The sequence below is a fragment of the Bubalus kerabau genome, chromosome 2 (genome assembly GCF_029407905.1).
Source record: "Bubalus kerabau isolate K-KA32 ecotype Philippines breed swamp buffalo chromosome 2, PCC_UOA_SB_1v2, whole genome shotgun sequence".
Taxonomy (NCBI): Eukaryota; Metazoa; Chordata; class Mammalia; order Artiodactyla; family Bovidae; genus Bubalus; species Bubalus kerabau.
The window spans coordinates 11,057,005-11,080,864 of record NC_073625.1 but is presented as its reverse complement, the minus strand read 5'-3'; the positions used below and the strand labels follow the sequence as shown (position 1 = coordinate 11,080,864).

The 23,860-nt window shown below is 38.2% G+C and overlaps 1 protein-coding gene across 1 annotated transcript in view; it reads left to right on the top strand.

Annotated features, from left to right (window-relative positions):
• Window positions 1-23,860, top strand: part of LOC129644378 (disintegrin and metalloproteinase domain-containing protein 5-like) — a 166,720-nt gene that overhangs the window by 92,522 nt on the left and 50,338 nt on the right. The window contains exons 14-18 of the mRNA XM_055570041.1: window positions 488-683; window positions 5,751-5,841; window positions 6,460-6,679; window positions 21,658-21,744; window positions 22,426-22,537. Of these exons, the coding sequence (XP_055426016.1) occupies window positions 488-683; window positions 5,751-5,841; window positions 6,460-6,679; window positions 21,658-21,744; window positions 22,426-22,537 (706 nt within the window). The remainder of the gene's footprint in view (window positions 1-487; window positions 684-5,750; window positions 5,842-6,459; window positions 6,680-21,657; window positions 21,745-22,425; window positions 22,538-23,860) is intronic.

Here is a 23,860-nt window from a genome sequence, read left to right as displayed (position 1 = left end):
CAAGTCATTTTTTATAGTTGTTTTCAATGTGGTGTGTAAAACAAACCTTCTCTTGTGTGTCCTTCAAACTTTTTTCTAAATGTTTATGAAGCATATTTATTGTTTTGTGAACGGTTGCTTATTTTCTGCTTACGGATGGCGTATGGAGAAGCCGGAGGTTGCACGTGTTGAGTATATTCTTAGTAAGTTGAAAGTAATTTTTATAATCGTTCCTTATCTCTACTTTCTTACTTTTTAATAATTATTGTAGTCTCCTTACCGTTCAGTTTCTCATATCTCACACCATCAACACCCACTCCTTTATGCATAGTAAATACAATCACCTAAATGTCTGTGCAGCACTTACACGGTTAACATGAAGACGGTTGGCTCATTGCTCTTAGCTACTGGGGTAAAAATGGGTGGAAATTTCAAGCCTGAAGAGAAAGAAAACTACTTGGGTATCATTGATGTATAATTTTTCCTTATGTTTCTTTTTTTTCTCCAGATAAAACCAGTTAATACACCTTGCAGAGAAGCAGCTGATGAATGTGACTTTGTAGAATTTTGTAATGGGAATGAATCAATGTGTGTGCCTGACACTTATGCACGTAATGGAGAGCCTTGTGCGTCGGGTGACGCCTTCTGTTATGATGGACGGTGTAGGTCTACTAACAAACACTGTAGCAGATTAATTGGAGAAGGTAATGACCACAGTTTTCCTTGTAGTTTCTAAATTCTGATTATCCCAAATGGTGTTATTTAATGCTATAAAAAATGTAAGTGTAATTTTAAAATAAGTGTATAGTATATATGTATGTGCTAAGTTGCTTCAGTCGAGTCTGACTCTTTTTGCGACCCTATGGACCATATGGATTGAAGGCAGGAGAAGGGGACGACAGAGGATGAGATGGTTAGATGGCATTACCAACTCAATGGACATGAGTTTGGGTAAACTCTGGGAGTTGGTGATGGACAGGGAGGCCTGGCCTGCTGCGGTTCATGGGGTCACAAAGAGTCGGGCACGACCGAGTGACTGAACTGAACTGAAGGACCATAATCCACCAGGCTCCTCTTTGCATGGGATTCTCCAGGCAAGAATACTGCAGTGGGTTGTCGTGCCCTCTTCCAGGGGATCTTCCCAACCCAGGGATTGAACCCATGTCTGTTAGATCTACATGCATTGTGCAGGCAGGTTCTTTACTACCAGCGCCACCTGGGAAGCCCATGCTACGTATAGGCCCAGTGTATATTAATGTTAAAGGAAGTAAAATTTTCTTGATTCTGAGAAAAAGCTTCAGGAGGAGGAAATAGCAACCCACTCCAGTATTCTTGCCAGAGAATCCCATGGACAGAGGAGCCTGGTGGGCTACAGTCCATGGGGTCACAGAGTCAGATATAACTGAAGCAACTTACACACTCACACTGTTTTCCACAGTGGCTCCGCCAATTTACATTCCTGCTGACAGGAATGAGGATTCCTTTATTCACATTGTCTCCAGTATGTGTTATTCATGTTCTTTTTGATGATAGCCATTCTGACCAGGTGATATTGTTGTTTTATTTGCATTTCTTTCTTTGACATCTTTTCATGAACTTGATGGCCATTCACATTTCCCTTTTGGGAAAATGTCTCTTCAGTACTTCTGTCCACTTGAATATTTATTAATCATTACTCTGTTATGTGGTGTCTGCAACAAAAGCAGAACGAGTTTATAGTCAATGACAAATGGTTCAGTTGAAGCAGATCATCAACTGTTAGGTCAGATACAGAAGAGAAACAGCTACCCAGCAAAAGCTGGCTGAAACACAGCTTTGGATCATATCATTTCTGATGCTTTATCTATTTTCTGTGATATATCAAATTATCCTTCAGAATCATACATGGTTCAGTTTTTTGATGGGTTGGTTCTAAAAACAAAAAATTCATGCTGATTTTCAGAGCTTGAACTGCTGTTTCCTCTGTCAACTGCATCAGTCACAGTTTGATCAGAGAAGCAGAACCCCTAGGAGATACGTGGAATGTGGGATTTATGTAGAAGTTTGAGCTTATGATCCACCTCATCAGCTCATTGTTTGACTTCTACTTTAGCTGATTTTTATTTTTCCTCTAAACATTTTCCTAAAAATGTGACGAGAAACTGCCAAATCACCATGCACTATATTAATACATTCAAGAGAGCAGAGCAACAACATGGTTCAAAATGATGTCTGGATACCAGCTCCAGGATGACTCTTCCAAGCTTTCATTAAAATAGTCATGAAAATTCTGTAAAAGACAAAATGCATAAAATGAAAAATGAAAAGAGGTAAACAAAATGATGACAATATCGGAATGAACTCTATTAAACCTTGAAGTACATGGAATAAGATTGATGAGAATCTTCCTGTTATGGGTTGAAATGTGTCCCCCTCAAAATGATATGTTAAGTCTGTTAAAATACTCAAAGAGTACAATTTAACTGATCTAAGAAAGTGAAGAGGACTAAAAAGCCTCTTGATGAAAGTAAAAGAGGAGAGTGAAAATGTTGGCTTAAAACTCAACATTCAGAAAACGAAGATCATGGCATCTGGTCCCATCACTTCATGGCAAGTAGATGGGGAAACAGTGTTAGACTTTATTTTTGGGGGCTCCAAAATCACTGCAGATGGTGACTGCAGCCATGAAATTAAAAGACACTTACTCCTTGGAAGAAAAGTTATGACCAATCTAGATAGCATATTCAAAAGCAGAGACATTACTTTGCCAACAAAGGTCCGTCTAGTCAAGGCTATGGTTTTTCCAGGAGTCATGTATGGATGTGAGAGTTGGACTGTGAAGAAGGCTGAGTGCCGAAGAATTGATGCTTTTGAACTGTGGTGTTGGAGAAGACTCTTGAGAGTCCCTTGGACTGCAAGGAGATCCAACCAGTCCATTCTAAAGGAGACCAGCCCTGGGGTTTCTTTGGAAGGAATGATGCTAAAGCTGAAACACCAGTACTTTGGCCACCTCATGCAAAGAGTTGACTCATTGGAAGAGACTCTGATGCTGGGAGGGATTGGGGGCAGGAGGAGAAGGGGACGCCAGAGAATGAGATGGCTGGATGGCATCACTGACTCGATGGACGTGAGTCTCAGTGAACTCTGGGAGTTGGTGATGGACAGGGAGGCCTGGCATGCTGCGATTCATGGGGTCACAAAGAGTCAGACACGACTGAGCGACTGAACTGAACTGAAGCAAATTTTATTTTTTTGCTTCATGAAGCAGACAATCTCCCCTCTCAGGAGTCCAGATAACTATGAAACAAGGAAACAGGACTGTGAGCTTGTATAAAAGAAGGCAATCAGGGAATAAAGGAAAAGTATTTGGCTTCCACCAATTGACTGGAATTGCATATCAGACCTTATTTAGAACAAAGAAATCATTACAGATTCTTGGCGGTTGGGTTTGGCTGGCTGGATATACTGTGTTTCTGGTCAAGGGGAGTATTTATAGGGCTGTGAAAGTTATCTATGTTTTGGTTTGCTGACTTGGCATCCCACCAGGAATGGCTCCATCTTGGGCCTAGAAATTTATTTCAATAAGTCCTAATATCCCCAGTAGCTCAAATATGGGTTTATTTGTAAATGGAGTCTGTACAGAGACAATCCAGTGAAAGTGAGGTCATTAGACTGGTGCCCTTATAAAAGGGGAAATTTAGGCATTCCACAGAGGGGAAGCAATCTATAAACAAAGTGAGACGATGGCCAGGTGACTGGAGTGATACATCAATAAGCCAAGGAATTCCAGGGATTGCCAGTTAACGTCAGAAGCTAGAAAAGACAAGGAAGGATTCTCCTCTAGATACTTCAGAGAGAGGACAGCCCTGCCCACATCCTAGCTTCCGACTTTAGTCTCAAGAACTGTGAGAAAACAAATTTCTGTTATTTTATGCCACCTAGTTTTTGATGCTTTGTTACAGCAGCCCCAGGAAACTAATAGGCTAGCAATGCTTCCTCACATGGGATAATTCATAGTATGGTCCTATGACAACTCTTTTTAATGTATTCTTCATCCTAGCTCACCCTCTTCAGGTTGGCATGTAAACTGTGCTAAAAACTCCCATGGGCACCCATCGTCTACCTTGAAAATTCCTTCAGATTTGCCTTGTATGTGTGGTTGTTGCTCTTCAGTTGCTCAGTCATGTCCAACACTTTGCAATCCCATGGACTGCAGCACGCCAGGTTTCCCTGTCCTTCATTTTTGAGTTAGCTTAAACTCATGTCCATTGAGTCAGGGATGCATTTCATCCTCTGTGCCCCCTTCTCCTCTTGCCCTTAGTCTTTCCCAGCACCAGAGTCTTTTCCAGTGAGTCGGCTCGTCGCATCAGGTGGTCAAACTATTGGAGCTTTAACTTAAGCATCAGGCCTTCCAATGAATATTCAGGGTTGATTTCCTTTAGGATTGACTGGCTTGATCTCCTAGCTGTCCAAGGGACTCTCAAGACTCTTCTCCAGCACAATAGTTCAAAAGCATCAGTTCTTCAGCACTCAACCTTCTTTATGGTTCAGCTCTCACATCCACACATGACTACTAGAAGAACCATAGCTTTGGCCATATGGACCTTTGTTGGCAACGTGATGTCTCTGTTTTTTTTTTTTTTTTAAATATATTGTGTAGGGTTGTCATAGCTTTTCTTCCAAGGATCAACTGTCTTTTAATTTCATGAGTTCAGTCACTCTCCACAGTGATTTTGGAGCCCAAGAAAATAAAGTCTGTCACTATTGCCAATTTTTCCCCATCTGTTTACCATGAAGTGATGGGACTGCATGCTAAAATCTTAGATTTTTGAGTGTTGAATTTTAAGCCAGCTTTTTCACTCTCCTCGTTCATCTTCATCAAGAGGCTCTTTAGTTCTTCTTTGCTTTTTTTTTTTTTTCTTTTCTTCTTTGCTTTCTGCTGTTAGAGTGGTGTCATCTGCATATCTGAGGTTATTGATATTTCTCCCTTCAATGTTGATTCCAGCTTCTGCTTCATCCAGTCTGGCATTTCACATGATGTACTCTGCATATAAGTTAAAATAAGCAGGGTGACAGTATATAGCCTGGATGTACTCCTTTCCCAATTTGGAACCAGTCTGTTGTTCCATGTCCAGTTCCAACTATTGTTTCTTGACCTGTATACAGGTTTTGCAGGAGGCAGGTAAGGTGGTCTGATATTCCCACCTCCTTCAGAATTTCTGCATTTTGCTGTGATCCACACAGTGAAAGGCTTTAACATAGTCAATGAAGCAGAACTAGATGTTTTTCTGGAATTCTCTTGCTTTTTCTATGATACAGTGGATGTTGGCAATTTGATCTCTGGTTCCTCTGCCTTTTCTAAATTCAGCTTGTACATCTGAAAGTTCTCAGTTCACATACTGTTGAATCCTAGTTTGAAGGATTTTGAGCATTATCTTGCTAGTGTGTGAAATGAGATCAGTTGTGCGGTAGTTTGAGCATTCTTTGACATTGCCTTTCTTTGGGATTGGAATGAAAACTGACCTTTTCCAGACCTGTGGCCACTGATGAGTTTTCCAAATTTGCTGGCATATTGAGTGTAGCACTTTCACAGCATCATCTTTTTAAGATTTAAAATAGTCCAGCTGGAATTTCATCACCTCTATTAACTTTGTTTATGGTAATGCTTCCTAAGGCCCACTTGAATTCACACAACCGGATATCTGGCTCTAAGTGAGTGATCATACCAATGTGGTTATTCGGGTCATAATAATTCAGTCCACCTTTTCTGTACAATTTCTTTTTTCTTTTAGGGGCTAGAGGTGCTCCATTTGCTTGTTTTGATGAAATAAATGCAAGAGGAGATAGATATGGAAACTGTGGCAGGGATTTTTGTATGTTTAGGTATGTATTTAGAAAATTATAATTTTGTTTGGAATATAGCTTGTATATTGCTAAGATTCTGGAATACATGTACAAACTAAGATGCCATTTTATAACAGGTTTTCTCTGTTTTATGATCTGAGCTGAACAATATTACCTACTTCCTACAGATAACATGTGTCCTATAGCTATAATGTTATATCAATGATCATAAAAATCATGTCTATTGATGGGATGAGGTAGTCATTATGTGAAGTCCTTTATATATGCTTATATTTATACTATGTATTTAAATGTATATTTATATATATCAAATGTTTGTAGTCAGAATAATTTGCCCCATTTTACTAATGAAAAAAATGGAACACCAGTAATCACTTGCTCAAATTTCAGAAGCTAATATAGAACAGATCAGGGCTGTCAGATTGCAAAAATGGTTTATTTTTCCCTTGCTACATTTCATCACAAAACACAGAGAGCCACATCATACATGAATTGACATGCTCCTAAAATTCACTTACAGAAAACATTTGAAATTTGGATTTAAATTATCAAAATACTTTTTAAAGTTAGCTGTATCAGCAATCTACTTTATTTCTGTAAATAATAAGAGTTTTTTCTTCTTCTTTATGCTTTTAGTCACACATTGTGCGGAAAATTAGTTTGTGCCTGGCCATACAAAACTTTAGTATCACAACCAAATTTATCTGTGATCTATACGCATGTACGAGATGAAATATGTGCATCAGCATTTCTGAATGCTGAGAAGTTACCTAGAGATACGTTTACCACAGTTCAAAGACCTGAAGACAGAGATAAAACATTTGTAGAAGATGGCACTATATGTGGTCCTGAAATGGTAATTAGAAGTAAAAATTTTAAGTGTTTTAACAATTATATTTTATACTTATGCTGATTTTGACAATATACCAAACAATGCTTTTTAAAATAGCCTTATAGAGGTATCATTTATCATAAAATTCGTTCATGGTAAGTGCACAGTTCATTCAGTTCAGTCACTTAGTCGTGTCCCACTCTTGGTGATCCTATAGACTGCAGCATGCCAAGCTCCCCTGTCAATCACCAACTCCCAGAGCTTACTCATGTCCATCGAGTTGGTGATGCCATTCAACCATCTCATCCTCTGTCATCCCCTTCTCCTCCCACCTTAAATTTTTCCCAGCATCAGGGTCTTTTCCAATGAGTCAGTTCTTCACATCAGGTGGCCAAAGGACTGTAGCTTCAGCTTCAGGATCAGTCCTTCCAATGAGTATTCAAGATTGATTTCCTTTAGGATGGACTGGTTGGATCTCCGTGCAGTACAAGGGACTCTCAAGAATCTCCTCCAACACCACAGTTCAAAAACGTCAATTCTTTTGTGCTCAGCTTTCTTTATAGTCCAACTCTACATCCATACATGACTACTGGAAAAACCATAGCTTTGACTAGACGGACCTTTGTCAGCAAAGTAATGTCTCTGCTTTTTAATATGCTCTCTAGGTTGGTCATAACTTTTCTTACAAGGAGCAAGAGTCTTTTAATTTCATGGCTGCAGTCATGATCTGCAGTGATTTTGGAGCTGCCAAAAATAAAGTCTGTCACTGTTTTCACTGTTTCCCCATCTGTTTGCCATGAAATGATTGGACCAGATGCCATGATCTTAGTTTGCTGAATGTTGAGTTTTAAGCCAACATTTTCCCTCTCCTCTTTCACTTTCATCAAGAGGATCTTTAGTTTTTCTTCACTTTCTGCCATAAGGGTGGTGTCATCTGTATATCTGAGGTTACTGATATTTCTCTCAGCAATCTTGGTTCCAGCTTCTGCTTCATCCAGCGGGGCATTTCACATGATGTACTCTGCATGTAAGTTAAATAAGCAGGGTGACAATATACAGCCTTGATGTACTCCTTTCCCAATTTGGAACCAGTCTGTTGTTCCATGTCCAGTTCTAACTGTTGCTTCCTGACCTGCATACAGATTTCTCAGGAGGCAGGTAAGGTTGTCTGTTATTCCTATTTCTTTAAGAGTTTTCCACAGTTTGTTGTGATCCACAAGTCAAAGGCTTTGGCATAGTCATTAAAGAAGAGCTAGATGTTTTTCAGGAACTCTCTTGCTTTTTCTATGATCCAGTGAATGTTGGTAATTTGATCTCTGGTTCCTCTGCCTTTCCTAAATTCAGCTTGTACCTCTTGAAGTTGTCAATTCACGTACTGTTGAAGCCTAGCTTCAAGGAATTTGAGCATTACCTTGCTAGCATGTGAAATGAGAAGAATTGTATGGTAGTTTGAACATTCGTTAGTATTGCCCTTCTTTGGGATTGGAATGAAAATTGACCTTTTCCAAACCTGTGGCCACTGCTGAGTTGTCCACATTTGCTGGTGTATTGAGTGCAGCGCTTTAAAAGCATCATCTTTTAGGATTTGAAATAGCTCAGGTGGAATTCCATCACCTCCACTAGCTTTGTTTGTAGTAATGCTTCTTAATGCCTACTTGACTTCACCCTCCTGGATGTCTGGCTCTAGGTGAGTGAACCCACCATCATAGTTGTCCAGTTTACTATGACCTTTTTTGTATAGTTCTTCTATGTATTCTTGCTACCTCTTCATAATTTCTTCTGCTTCTGTTACTTCCTTGCTGTTTCTGTCCTTTATTGTGTGCATCTTTACATGAGATGTTTCTTTCATATCTCTTAATGTTCTTGAAGAGATCTTTAATCTTTCCCACTCTACTGTTTTCCTCTATTTCTTTGCATTGTTCACTTAAGAAGCCTTTCTTTTCTCTCCTTGTTATTCTCGGGAAGTCTGCATTCAGATGAGTATATCTCTCCTTTTCTTCTTTGCCTTTTGCTTCTTTTCTTTTCTCAGCTATTTGTAGGGCCTCCTCAGACACCATTTGACTTCTTGCATTTCTTTCTCTTGGGGATGTTTTTTGTCACTGCCTCCTATACAGTGTTATGAACCTCCATCCATAGTTCTTCAGGCATTCTATCTAACAGACCTAATACCTTGAATCTGTTTTATCACCTCCACTGTATAATCATAATGGATTTGATTTAGGTCATGCCTGAGTGGCCTAGTGGTTTTCCCTTCTTTCTTCAATTTCAGCCTAAATTTTGCACTAAGGAGCTCATGATCCAAGCCACAATCAGCTCCAGATCTTGTTTTTCCTGATTGTATAGAGCTTCACCTCTTTGGCTGCAAAGAATATAAATAATCTGATTTTGGTATCGACCATTTAATGATGTTCATGTGTAGACTTGTCTCTTGTAGGAAGAGGATGTTTGCTGTGACCAGTGTGTTGGCCTTTGCCGTGCTTCATTTTGTATTCCAAGGCCAAAACTTGCCTGTTAATGAAGGTATCTCTTGATTCCTCCTTTTGCATTCCAGTCTGCTATAATGAAAAGGACATCTTTTTTTGATGTTAGTTCTAGACATCTTGTACATCTTCATAGAACTGTTCAACTTCCTTCGGCATTATTAGCTGGACATAGACTTGTATTACTGTGAAGTTCAATGTTTTTCCTTGGAAACAAACAGATCATTCTGTCATTTTTGAGATTTCATTCAAGTACTGCATTTCAGATTCTTTTGTTGACTATGAGGGCTCCTCCATTTCTTCTAAGGGATTCTTGCCCACAATATTAGATATAATGATCATCTCAGTGAAATTTGCACTTTCCCATCTGTTTTAGTTCACTGATTTCTAACGTGTTGATGTGTACTCTTGTCATTTCCTGCTTGACCATGTCCAATTTACCTTGATTCATGGACCTAATATTCCATGTTCCCATGTGATATTGTTGTTTACAGCATCAGAGTTTACTTTCACTACCAGACACATCCACAACTGAGCATCATTTCCACTTTGGCCCAGTCTCTTCATTCTTTCTGCAGCTATTTCTCTGCTCTTCTGCAGTAGCACACTTAAGTCTAGTTTTCTCGTTATTTATTGTGTGTGTACTCAGTCAATTGTATCAGACACTTCTGTGACCCCACAGACTCCTCTGTCCATGGGTTAGTATTCCAGATAAGAATACTGGAGTGGGTCTCCATTTCCTCCTCCAGGAGAGCGTCCCTACTCAGGGACTCAGGGATAGAGTCTGCGTCTCCTGTGTCTCCTGACTTGGCAGGTGGATTTTTTTTTTTTTTAACCATTGAGCCACCTGGGAGGCTTGCAGGACAATAAGTGTGGACCATTATCAAGAGTATAAATAAGTATATTGCCATTAAAAGTGAAGAAACAGTAAAAGTTTTGTTTCTGAATTTGAGGAGACATGTGGAGCCAGTTACTAGTTTAAAATGTTTCATTTCAGTTTATAAAAGCATATAGCTAATGAAGTGAAGATTAGAAATGCATCAAGGCTATGGTTTTTCTATTAGTCATGTATGGATGTGAGAGTTGGACTGTGAAGAAAGCTGAGCACCGAAGAATTGATGCTTTTGAACTGTGATGTTGGAGAAGACTCTTGAGAGTCCCTTGGCCTGCAAGGAGATTAAACCAGTCCATTCTAAAAGAGATCAGTCCTGGGTGTTCTTTGGAAGGAATGATGCTAAAGCTGAAACTCCAGTACTTTGGCCACCTCATGCAAAGAGTTGACTCATTGGAAAAGACTCTGATGCTGGGAGGGATTGGGGGCAGGAGGAGAAGGGGACGACAGAGGATGAGATGGCTGGATGGCATCACTGACTCGATGGACGTGAGTTTGAGTGAACTGCAGGAGTTGGTGATGGACAGGGAGGCCTGGTGTGCTGCAATTCATGGGGTCAAAAAGAGTTGGACACGACTGAGTGACTGAACTGAACTGAACTGAAGGAAAAAAAAAGCTTTCTCATTTATCATCAGAAAAGCATAACCACAATTAATTTTTCTCATTATTTAATTTATCCCTGAATAATTAATTTTTACTTCCCTGGATCTTGAGTTAGCAGTTTGCTTTTGTATGGCATTTTATTTTTGGATATAAAGGATTCCAGTGAATTCTGATTCAGCCATATGATATATCTAATTCACACCACAGTGAAATTGTCTAATCAGTGTCAGCTGAAGTTCCATATCCTGTACCTGTGAGTCCAATTCTTAAATTCAAACAGTTTGGAATACCTTATAGGATCCTTTCTACATGTTAGTGAAGACTTAGTTTCTATCCTGTATCTGAAAGCACAAACTACCAGTTGATCAAAAGCTTATGAAGTTTGAATGCTTAATTTATTAGAGTCACCAATAGTATGAAAATGGAGAAAAACAAAATCTCTTATTGGAGCACAGGAGTGTGATAACTGTTGATTAAGAGTTTGATCAAAGTTTCTCTTGAGGATAAGAGAATATTATGGAGAGAAATGAACTTGATTTTCTATGAGCTTTCAATTCATTCTTGTAACATATACAATATATGCTGAGACCAATAGTTTTGCTTATATTAATAACATTTAAAATTAACCTAGGGAATGCTGGCTGAATTTCTTTGACAGTTCATCCTATGCACCTCTTTTTAAAAAATTTATTTATTTTTTATTGAAGGATGATTGCTTTACAGAATTGTGCTGTTTTCTGTCAAACCTCAATATGAATCAGCCATAGGTATATATATATATATATCTTCCCTTTTGAACCTCCCTCCCCATCCCACCCCTCTACGTTGATATAGAGCCCCTGTTTGAGTTTCATGAGCCATACAGCAAATTCCCATTGGCTATCTGTTTTACATATGGTAATGTAAGTTTCCATGTTGCTCTTTCCATACATCTCACCCTCTCCTTCCCTCTCCTCATGTCCATAAGTCTATTCTCTATGACTGTTTCTTCATTGTTGCCCTGTAAATAAATTCTTCAGTACCATTTTTCTAGATTCCATATATATGTGTTAGAATATGGTATTTATTTTTCTCTTTCTGACTCACTTTACTCTGTATAATAGGTTCTAGGTTCATCCACCTCATTAGAACTGACTCAAACGTGTTCCTTTTTATGGCTGAGTAATATTCCATTGTGTATATGTACCACAACTTCTTTATCCATTCATCTGTCGATGGACATCTAGGTTGCTTCCATATTCCGGCTGTTGTAAATAGTGCTGCAATGAACAATGGGATACATGTGTCTCTTTCAATTTTGGTTTCCTCAGGGTATATACCTAGGAGTGGGATTGTTGGGTCATATGGCGGTTTTATTGCTAGTTTTTTAAGGAATCTCCATACTGTAATCCTATGCAGCTCCTACATTGCTATTTAACTGAGAAGTAATGGAGACTATCATAAATTAGGAGTTTGGAGTTAAGATATACATTACTATGTATAAAATAGGTATACAACAACAGTCTACTGTATACCACAGGGGTCTATATTCAGTGTGTTGCAGTAACATATAATACAAAAGAATCTGAAAAAGAATCATCATTGCATGTGTGCTCAATCTTGTTCGACTCTTTGTGTCCCCATGGACTGCATCCCACCCAGGCTTCTCTGTCCATGGGATTTTCCAGGCAAGAATACTGAAGTGGGTTGCCATTTCCTACACCAGAGGAAAAAGAATATATACATACACATCTGAATTACTTTGTTGTACACCTGAAGCTAACACAACATTGTAAATTAGCTATACTTAAATTTTAAAATGAATTAAAAATAAAGATATAAAATTCTTCTCAGTTGCAGTTAGGAACAATAGTTTCTGTTATTTTGTAAAAAGCCCTTACAGTGTGATGCATTTTCATTAAAAATTTAGTATCTTACAAAAATAAATAAATAATGGCGAATACCAAACAAATTTAAGTATTTCTAGCATTCTTCTGTTTATGAGATAGGAGGTCAAATCCGTTGCTTTCTGTTCGCAATCTCAGAAATTTCAAAAATAGTTTTAGGTATTAAAAAAATGACCCCCAAGTTTTTTTGACTTTAGACTCAGAACTGGTAAGATAAAAATCACCACAGTTGCCCAAGGTGGTATGGTCACTTAATTAAAAAGGATTATTGGTATATAGTAAAATTTGCTTAGCTCCCTGTTAACCAAAGTGACAATACAAGAGCTCCCATATCAATAGGTGAGTGTAGTAAAATTATACAGAACTTTAGCTCTTTCAAAAATATGTGGAAGTTTTAAAAATAACCATTTACATGATACAAAGCCAGAAAATTATTTTGGTGAACTACTGAATCTCTCCCATTTAGCTGAATTACAGAAATAAAGAAAAATTGTACTACCTATATTCCTAGAAAATTCCATGGATGGAGGAGCCTGGTGGGGTACAGTCCATGGGGTCACAAAGAGTCGGACACGACTGAGTGACTTCATGACGATGACCTCTATTAAGAGCAAATTAAATACTTCACAACCAATTTCTAGGTATACAATTCTTAAAAATCCAAATTCTAATTTTACATCAATACAGTATTCAGTTCAGTTCAGTCGTTCAATCATGTCCAACTCTTTGTGACCCCATGAACCGCAGCATTCCAGGCTTCCCTGGTAGACACCAGCTGCTGGAGTCTACCCAAACCCATGTCCATTGAGTTGGTGATGCCATCCAACCATCTCATCCTCTGTCAGGCTCTACAGTATTCACAGACACATTCTAAAATTATCTTATGATTGATCCTACCAAAACTGAACAGTTGTTACTAAAATTTTTCCTAAAAGCTTATACACACATTATACGGTTCCTTAAAGTCACACTCATTTTCTTTTTAAAGTGGTAAAAATAAACAATTTATACAACCCAAAGGTATAGCCATTCTGTAATATGTAAAATAAGTAAAATTGTATGTGTATACACATGTATATGCATATATGCAAACATTCACATATATTTATATATTCACAAATATTCAAATATTTATATATTCACATATATATATATATATACATGTATATATCATGGGTGGGCTTCCCTGGTAGCTCAGCTGGTAAAGAATTTGTCTGCAATGCAGGAGACCTGGGTTCGATCCCTGGGATGGGAAGATCCCCTGGAGGAGGGCATGGCAATGCACTCCAGTATTCTTGCCTGGAGAATCCCCATGGACAGAGGAGCTTGGAGGGCTACAGTCCATGGGATCACAAAGCATCAGACAGGACTGAGCAACTAAGCACAGCACAGCATATATCATGGGCAGACTTACTGACTGGTTAAGAATCAGAAATGATATCAAAACAACTCAAAACCAAACTGAGAAGGAAAAGAAAACTCAAGAGAAATGGAGAGTGAGCCAAAGTAAATCTTTGATGCCACTTGTAAATTACCCTACAAGGCATGTGCATATAAGAAAATACATGTCCATACTTAAATAGCTTAAAGGGAACTTTTGCTGGGTAAAGAAATTTGACTATGGCAAACTACTTAGGTAGTTCACTGGGGGCTTGAAGACTTTCAGAAATGTTAAAAACATAGCTTTTATACAAATACAAATTTGAGCACCTATCAAACACAGTATTGAAGGAACAAGTTCAAAGAGTGTTTGAAGGACTACATATTTAGAGCCATTGGGCAAAAGACGGTTGAAATACAACTGCTAGGTTTAAAGTAAAATCTGCTAATGTCCTATAGAGCAGTAAAACCGTAATTTGGGGATTATCTTTTCAGTCAGACAAAACTCATTTATATATTTGCCAGACAAAATCTGTGTTATCATGTAACTTCCAAAATCTAGGCTCTTATCAGTAGTGACTAGCAAGTTATGGAAAATGCATTCCTTTAAATAATTAATCTTTGTGTTTCCTTTAATGAATGTTCAAAAATGACTTTGGGGTGAGTGTAGTTCTCCCATTGTCTCTATTTACAAGTTGTGGACAATTTTAACAGGTTTTATTAAGCAAAATTGCACCAATATTTGTTTTTAATGATCTGGTGTTGGAGAAGACTCTTGAGAGTCCCTTGGACTGCAAGGAGATCCAACCAGTCCATTCTGAAGGAGATCAGCCCTGGGATTTCTTTGGAAGGAATGATGCTAAAGCTGAAACTCCAGTACTTTGGCCACCTCATGCAAAGAGTGACTCATTGGAAAAGACTCTGATGCTGGGAGGGATTGGGGGCAGGCGGAGAAGGGGACGACAGAGGATGAGATGGCTGGATGGCATCACTGACTCGATAGACGTGAGTCTGAGTGAACTCCAGGAGTTGGTGATGGACAGGGAGGCCTGGCGTGCTGTGATTCATGGGGTCGCAAAGAGTCGGACACGACTGAGTGACTGAACTGACTGAACTGAACTGATATCTCTTTTAAACAGCAACATTACTTTTAAGTAAATTTTATACAGATAATTTTTTATGTTGTGCAATGTATAATCAAGTGTTTTTGCATGCACTGTAGGGAGTAAATTTTTAACTAGCATTTGAAGATCTCTTGTGAATACTAGTTTGGATTGAGTAACATATTATTTGAACAAAATTTTTGTCGTATGGATTGTTTGATCTCTGGTTGCTCTGCATTTTCTAAAACCAGCTTGAACATCTAGAAGTTCACTGTTCATGTATTGCTGAAGCCTGGCTTGGAGAATTTTGAGCATTACTTTACTAGCGTGTGAGATGAGTGCAATTGTGCGGTAGTTCGAGCATTCTTTGGCATTGTCTTTCTTTGGGAATGGAATGAAAAATGACCTTTTCCAGTCCTGTGGCCACTGCTGAGTTTTCCAAATTTGCTGGCATATTGAGTGCAGCACTTTCACAGCATCATCTTTCAGGATTTGAAATAGCTCAACTGGAATTCCATCACCTCCACTAGCTTTGTTCGTAGTGATGCTTCCTAAGGCCCACTGGACTTAACATTCCAGGATGTCTGGCTCTAAGTGAGTGAACATACCATTGTGATTATCTTGGTTGTGAAGATCTTTTTTGTACAGTTCTGTGTATTCTTGCCACCTCTTCTTAATATCTTCTGCTTCTGTTAGGTCCATACCATTTCTGTCCTTTATCGAGCCCATCTTTGCATGAAATGTTCCCTTGGTATCTCTAATTTTCTTGAAGAGATCTCTAGTCTTTCCCATTCTGTTGTTTTCCTCTATTTCTTTGCATTGATCGCTGAGGAAGGCTTTCTTATCTCTCCTTGCTATTCTTTGGAACTCTGCATTCAGATGTTAATATCTTTCCTTTTCTCCTTTGCTTTTTGCATCTCTTCTTTTCACAGCTATTTGTAAGGCCTCCCCAGACAGCCATTTTGCTTTTTTGCATTTCTTTTCCATGGGGATGGTCTTGATCCCTGTCTCCTGTACAATGTCACAAACCTCTGTCCATAGTTCACCAGGCATTCTATCAGATATAGTCCCTTAAATCTATTTCTACTTCCACTGTATAATCATAAGGGATTTTATTTAGGTCATACTTGAATGGTCTAGTGGTTTTCCCTACTTTCTTCAATTTACATCTGAATTTGGCAATAAGGAGTTCATGATCTGAGCCACAGTCAGCTCCCGGTCTTGTTTTTGCTGACTGTATAGAACTAGCTTCTCCATTTTTGGCTGCAAAGAATATAATCAGTCTGATTTTGGTGTTGACCATCTGGTGATGTCCATGTGTAGAGTCTTCTCTTGTGTTGGAAGAGGGTGTTTGCTATGACCAGTGCATTCTCTTGGCAAAACTCTATTAGTCTGCTTCATTCAGTATTCCAAGGCCAAATTTGCCTGTTACCCCAGGTGTTTCTTGACTTCCTACTTTCGCCTTCCAGTCCCCTATAATGAAAAGGACATATTTTTTGGGTGTTAGTTCTAACAGGTCTTGTAGGTCTTCATAGAACTGTTCAACTTCAGCTTCTTCAGTGTTACTGGTTGGCGCATAGACTTGGATTACTGTGATATTGAATGGTTTGCCTTGGAAATGAACAGAGATTATTCTGTTGTTTTAGAGATTGCATCCAAGTACTGCATTTTAGACTCTTTCGTTGACCATGATGGCTACTCCATTTCTTCTAAGGGAGTCCAAGGCAGAGGAACCAGAAATCAAATTGCCAACATCTGCTAGATCATTGAAAAAGCAAGAGAGTTCCAGAAAAACATTTATTTCTGCTTTATTGACTATGCTAAAGCCTTTTACTGTGTGGATCACAATAAACTGTGGAAAATTCCGAAAGAGATGGGAATACCAGACCACCTGACCTGCTTCTAGAGAAACCTGTATGCAGGTCAGGAAGCAACAGTTAGAACTGGACATGAAACAACAGACTGGTTCCAAATAGGAAAAGGAGTACATCAAAGCTGTGTACTGTCACCCTGCTTATTTAACTTATATGCAGAGTACATCATGAGAAGTGCTGGGCTGGAAGAAGCACAAGCTGGAATCAAGATTGCTGGGAGAAATATCAATAACCTCAGATATGCAGATGACACCACCCTTATGGCAGAAAGTTAAGAGGAACTAAAGAGCCTCTTGTTGAAGGTGAAAGAGGAGAGTGAAAAAGTTGGCTTAAAGCTCAACATTCAGATAACTAAGATCATGGCATCTGGTCCCATCACTTCATAGGAAATAGATGGGGAAATAGTGGAAACAGTGTCAGACTTTATTTTTTTGGGCTCCAAAATCACTGCTGATGGTGACTGCAGCCATGAAATTAAAAGACGCTTACTCCTTTGAAGGAAAGTTATGACCAACCTAGATGGCATATTGAAAAGCAGAGACATTACTTTGCCAACAAAGGTCTGTCTAATCAAGGCTCTGGTTTTTTCAGTCATCATGTGTGGATGTGAGAGTTGGACTGTGAAGAAAGCTGAGTGCCGAAGAATGACACTTTTGAACTGTGGTGTTGGAGAACTCTTAAGAGTCCCTTGGACTGCAAGGAGATCCAACCAGTCAATTCTAAAGGAGATCAGTCCTGGGTGTTCATTGGAAGGAATGATGCTAAAGGTGAAACTCTAGTACTTTGGCCACCTCATGCGAACAGTTGACTCATTGGAAAAGACTCTAATGCTTGGAGGGATAGGGGGCAGGAGGAGAAGGGGACGACAGAGGATGAGATGGCTGGATGGCATCACCGACTAGATGGACATGAGTCTGAGTGAACTGCAGGAGTTGGTGATGGACAGGGAGGCCTGGCGTGCTGTGATTCATGGGGTCGCAAAGAATCGGACACGACTGAGTGACTGAACTGAACTGAACTGATGGATTGTTTTTGGAAAAACTTTCTTAAATTGTGTTGATTGTTTCTGTAAAATATCTAAATTTATATTAATTTTTAACTTATTATGATCAACTCGATTTTTTTTCTGATTGTAGATGAATGTTTTAATTGAATAATATTAGTACAATATTATATTCTGCTATAATACAATACATATAGTTATCATGTATGTTATACATAAGAATAAGCAAACAGTATTAACAATAATATAATTGTTTTATATCTATAACAATAATATAATTCTATAATTATAGAATGTTTCAGAAAGTTCTAATATTCTATAAACAATATATCCAACAACAGTTTAAGGTTCTAATTTATCCTAGAAATTATTAATTCTAAGAGCTACACTGGAAAATTAATGTACATATTTTTGAAAGAAAGTCTCTAGCCTCTAGTCTCTAGTAAATTCAAATTTACTTTTATATAATACTTTTTGATAATATCATAGTATCTGTCACATCTTGCTTATTTGAAGAAATCAAAGAGGACACTAATAGATGGAGAAATATACCATGTTCATGGATTGGAAGAATCAATATAGTGAAAATGAGTATACTACCCAAAGCAATTTATAGATTCAATGCAATCCCTATCAAGTTACCAACAGTATTCTTCACAGAGCCAAAATAAATAATTTCACAATTTGTATGGAAATACAAAAAACTTCGAATAGCCAAAGCAATCTTGAGAAAGAAGAATGGAACTGGAGGAATCAACCTGCCTGTCTTCAGGCTCTACTACAAAGCCACAGTCATCAAGACAGTATGGTACTGGCACAAAGACAGAAATATAGATCAATGGAACAAAATAGAAAGCCCAGAGATAAATCCACACACCTATGGACACCTTATCTTTGACAAAGGAGGCCAGAATATACAATGGATTAAAAACAATCTCTTTAACAAGTGGTGCTGGGAAAACTGGTCAACTACTTGTAAAAGAATTAAACTAGAACACTTTCTAACACAATGCTGCTACTGCTAAGTCACTTCAGTCGTCCGACTCTGTGCGACCCCAGAGACGGCAGCCCACCAGGCTCCTCTGTCCCTGGGATTCTCCAGGCAAGAACACTGGATGGGTTGCCATTTCCTTCTCCAATGCATGAAAGTGAAAAGTGAAAGTGAAGTTGCTCAGTCGTGTCCGACTCTTAGCGACCCCATGGATCGCTAAGGAGGACCAGGCTCCTCCATCCATGGGATTTTCCAGGCAAGAGTACTGGAGTGGGGTGCCATTGTCTAACACCATACACAAAAATAAACTCAAAATGGATTAAAGATCTAAATGTAAGACCAGGAACTATAAAACTCCTAGAGGAGAACATAGGCAAAACACTCTCCGACATACATCACAGCAGGATCCTCTATGACCCACCTCCTAGAATATTGGAAATAAAAGCAAAAATAAACAAATGGGACCTAATTAAACTTAAAAGCTTCTGCACAACAAAGGAAACTATAACTAAGGTGAAAAGACAGCCTTCAGAATGGGAGAAAATAATAGCAAATGAAGCAACTGACAAACAACTAATCTCAAAAATATACAAGCAACTCCTATAGCTCAATTCCAGAAAAATAAATGACCCAATCAAAAAATGGGCCAAATAACTAAATAGACATTTCTCCAAAGAAGACATACAGATAGCGAACAAACACATGAAAAGATGCTCAACATCACTCATTATCAGAGAAATGCAAATCAAAACCACTATGAGGTACCATTTCACACCAGTCAGAATGGCTGCGATCCAAAAGTCTACAAGCAATAAATGCTGGAGAGGATGTGGAGAAAAGGGAACCCTCTTACACTGTTGGTGGGAATGCAAACTAGTGCAGCCACTATGGAGAACAGTGTGGAGATTCCTTAAAAAATTGGAAATAGAACTGCCTTATGACCCAACAATCCCACTGCTGGGCATACACACCGAGGAAACCAGAATTGAAAGAGACACGTGTACCCCAATGTTCATCGCAGCACCGTGTATAATAGCCAGGACATGGAAGCAACCTAGATGTCCATCAGCAGATGAATGGATAAGCAAGCTGTGGTACATATACACAGTGGAGTATTACTCAGCCATTAAAAAGAATACATTTGAATCAGTTCTAATGAGGTGGATGAAACTGGAGCCTAGTATACAGAGTGAAGTAAGCCAGAAAGAAAAACACCAATACAGTATACTAACACACATATGTGGAATTTAGTAATATGGTAACAATAACCCTGTATACAAGACAGCAAAAGAGACATTGATGTATAGAACAGTCTTATGGACTCTGTGGGAGAGGGAGAGGGTGGGAAGATTTGGGAGAATGGCATTGAAACATGTATACTATCATGTATGAAACGAGTCGCCAGTCCAGGTTCGATGCACGATACTGGATGCTTGGGGCTGGTGCACTGGGACGACCCAGAGGGATGGTATGGGGAGTGAGGAGGGAGGAGGGTTCAGGATGGGGAACACATGTATACCTGTGGCGGATTCGTTTCGATATTTGGCATAACCAATACAATACTGTAAAGTTTAAAAATAAAATAATATTAAAAAAATACTGTATTTGAAAAAAAAAAAAGAGAGACGCTGATGTATAGAACAGTCTTTTGGACTCTGGGAGAGAAGAGGGTGGGATGACTTGGGAGAATGGCATTGAAACATGTGTAATATCATATATGAAACGAGTCGCCAGTCCAGGTTCGATGCACGATACTGGTTGCTTGGGGCTGGTGCACTGGGACGACCCAGAGGGATGGTACGGGGAGTGAGGAGGGAGGAGGGTTCAGGATGGGGAACACGTGTATACCTGTGGCAGACTCATGTTGATATATGGCAAAACCAATACAATATTGTAAAGTTAAAAAATAAAATATAAAAAAAAGAAAACATACAGATACATACAAGATCTGAGGTCTCTCTCCTCTTGAAATCTAAATGACATTAGCTCCAATCTCTATTTCTGAGTTCTGATCCTCCTCTTTCTGTCTACCCTGTTGTTATTATGATCCAAAAGCAAAACAGCGAAGAACAAAACTCTTTTGTAAACTATTGATTTTATTGAAAAATTCTGAGTAATTGGAAAAGGTCACATAATTTAATGCCATGAATTAGGGCAATATAAACATACACATTAAACATTCCTTTTCTTAGAAGGCCATTTAGCCATCTCTCTCATGAGAGTCTCTCATCATTCTGTTACCTCATATAATTTCCTGTTATCCTTGCTTTGCTTTTCTCCTCATTTTTTTCCCCCACATGGAATAGTAATATGCCTCATTTGCTCCTTATACCCGTGATTTTATTATCTCAACCTCCCATGTGAAATTTCTCAGCCCTAACTGCTCATGGTAATCGTCTAAACTCTGCCCACAGAAATCTTGATATAATGGTGTCAGGTACAGCCAAGGCCTGGGTATTTTTTTAAATGCTCCTCACATAATGATTGAACTCAAAGGACTAACCAGATTATTTTTCTGGATATTTTTCTTTCTAAGAGGACTTCTGGTGCTAGATGGCAATAAAATAAAACTTTCAACTTCTTACATGACTGTACTTTTACAGTATGAAGGCACATAGTTTATTTCATATTTATTTCAATGCTGTGACAATTATAACTTTATGTTTTGAATTTTTATGACAATTCTTGGTAATATGAGTCCTTGAATTTTTTCTCATGTATTATCTATATGCACAGTCTAATTTGATAGTTTGACTGAATTTGTTTTTCAATTTCTTTGCTTTGTTTTAGTATTGTTTGAACTTTTCCTGTGTAGAGGTTAAATACCAAATCAATACTACAATATGCAGTAATGCTGTTGATTGTAATTCACAAGGAGTAAGTAATTTCAGTTTTTAAAGTAATTTAAGTAATTTCAGTGATTTTAAGTAACATGCTTTAAACAATTTAGTCAAGAGTTTGGAGATTTAAAGAAACCTTCTGAGTAATTTTTTATCATCTTCATGCTGCTTGGTGTGATTTAACAGTCTATAACTTACAGGTTCAATCTTACTTTCTTGAGAAATATTGCCAAACTGTTTATTAGAGAAGATGTAGAAACATTTAAGATGATTCTGGACATATAAAATGATTGGTAAATATGTGGGCTGGATATGCTATAGGTACTGTGTTTATCATTTAACCAAAATGATCTTATTTTTACAGAGAAAAGGCAGGAACTGGTAAATAAGGTCATTAGAAGTGTCTTGTTCATTAATTTAGTGTCCAGACTTTTCTGTGAAGTTAGGAAGTACATGATAATTAGTGGCATGTTATTGTTGATTGATAATATCTTGGTCTGGTTGTGTGGAGAGTTGAAAGAATTTTTAAAAATGATTTGGCAACAGAAGCCAGATATACTTTCTACAGTATAGGAAATTTCAAGGTAAAATTTGTGACAATTTGTTGAATTTATATATTTAAGATAAATTCTCTGTTCAATAAGTATAGAATATTTATTGGTCTCTACAGAAAACCAACTTTGTACATAAAAATTGTTCTATTTTCTAATTATTCCAGGTATGCAACAATTTAAACCATTGCCATTGTTCGATGGGGTTTGCGCCTCCTAACTGCAAGCCACTTCCAGAAGCGTTTGGAAGTGTTGATGATGGACACCAGCACAAAGTTGGTTAGTGTCTTTAAAACTTTGTTAATCTAAGGCAATACGTAAGAAAATGAAGTTTAGGTTCCAAGCCACATTGCAAAACAACTGATGTCAACAAATATGGTTTTAATTTACTCATAAGATTTTAAAAAACTAAGACAGTTTTAAGTTTGTACTTCTGTATCACTGTTGATATTGTTTACTAACAAAAATTGTACCTAGTGGTAGGAAATTTGAAAAGAAGAAATTACAGTGTACCTAATTTGATCAGTTAATTTGGATTATTCACTTTGGATTGTCTCACATATGCTTGGTTTAAAATGGTGTTAAGTCATCATTGCCATCTTTCAGGCCACTCCTTTCTCTTGCATTGTAGGGGCTCCAACCTAAAGTTTAAAATTTTTCCTTGAGAATATCCCCACCCCTAGGGTTCCTGAGTATTGTTTTGAGATCAAGTAGGTCTGGATGAGACTGGGAACAACTGGAGGATATTCCTGATTTCAGAAGAGGATGTCTGTCTACCTTTACCCCTTTTCCTTTTGGGTCAAATAAATGATGAACTCCTGGGCAGGCTTATATGCAGCTTGAATACCAAGGAGAGGCATACATAGGGGAGTAACTTCTTAGACAATTAAAATACAGATATATCAGACTGTGTGTAGACCAAAAAAAAGGAAATATAATCATTTAACATGTAACAAGCAACTATATATATTATTTTCACATAAATATGTAGAAAAAATCAGTATTTATTTCAAATTTGATATTATTCTATATTGTGTACTTTTGTTATATAAGTGAAGTGAAGTCGCTCAGTTGTGTCTGACTCTTTGCAACCCCATGGACTGTAGCTTATCAGGCTTCTCCGTCCATGGGATTTTCCAGGCAAGAGTACTGGGGTGGATTGCCATTTCATTCTCCAGGTTGTTGTATAAACTGCTATTATTTAAGTGAAACAGCAATAGAACTAACTGCTGATCAATAGTAGTTTATAGAAAAACCAATTAAAACTAACAATATATGAACAAAAATAATACTTTATAATGAGAATATAATGTATTCTATAATACAGCAATTTACTTTGCTGCTGCTGCTGCTGCTAAGTCACTTCAGTCGTGTCCGACTCTGTGAGACCCCAGAGAGGGCAGCCCACCAGGCTCCGCCATCCCTGGGATTCTCCAGGCAAGAATACTGGAGTGGGTTGCCATTTCCTTCTCCAATGCATGAAAAGTGAAAAGTGAAAGTGAAGTTGCTCAGTCGTGTCCGATTCTTCACGACCCCATGGACTGCAGCCTACCAGGCTCCTCTGTCCATGGGATTTTCCAGGCAAGAGTACTGGAGTGGGGT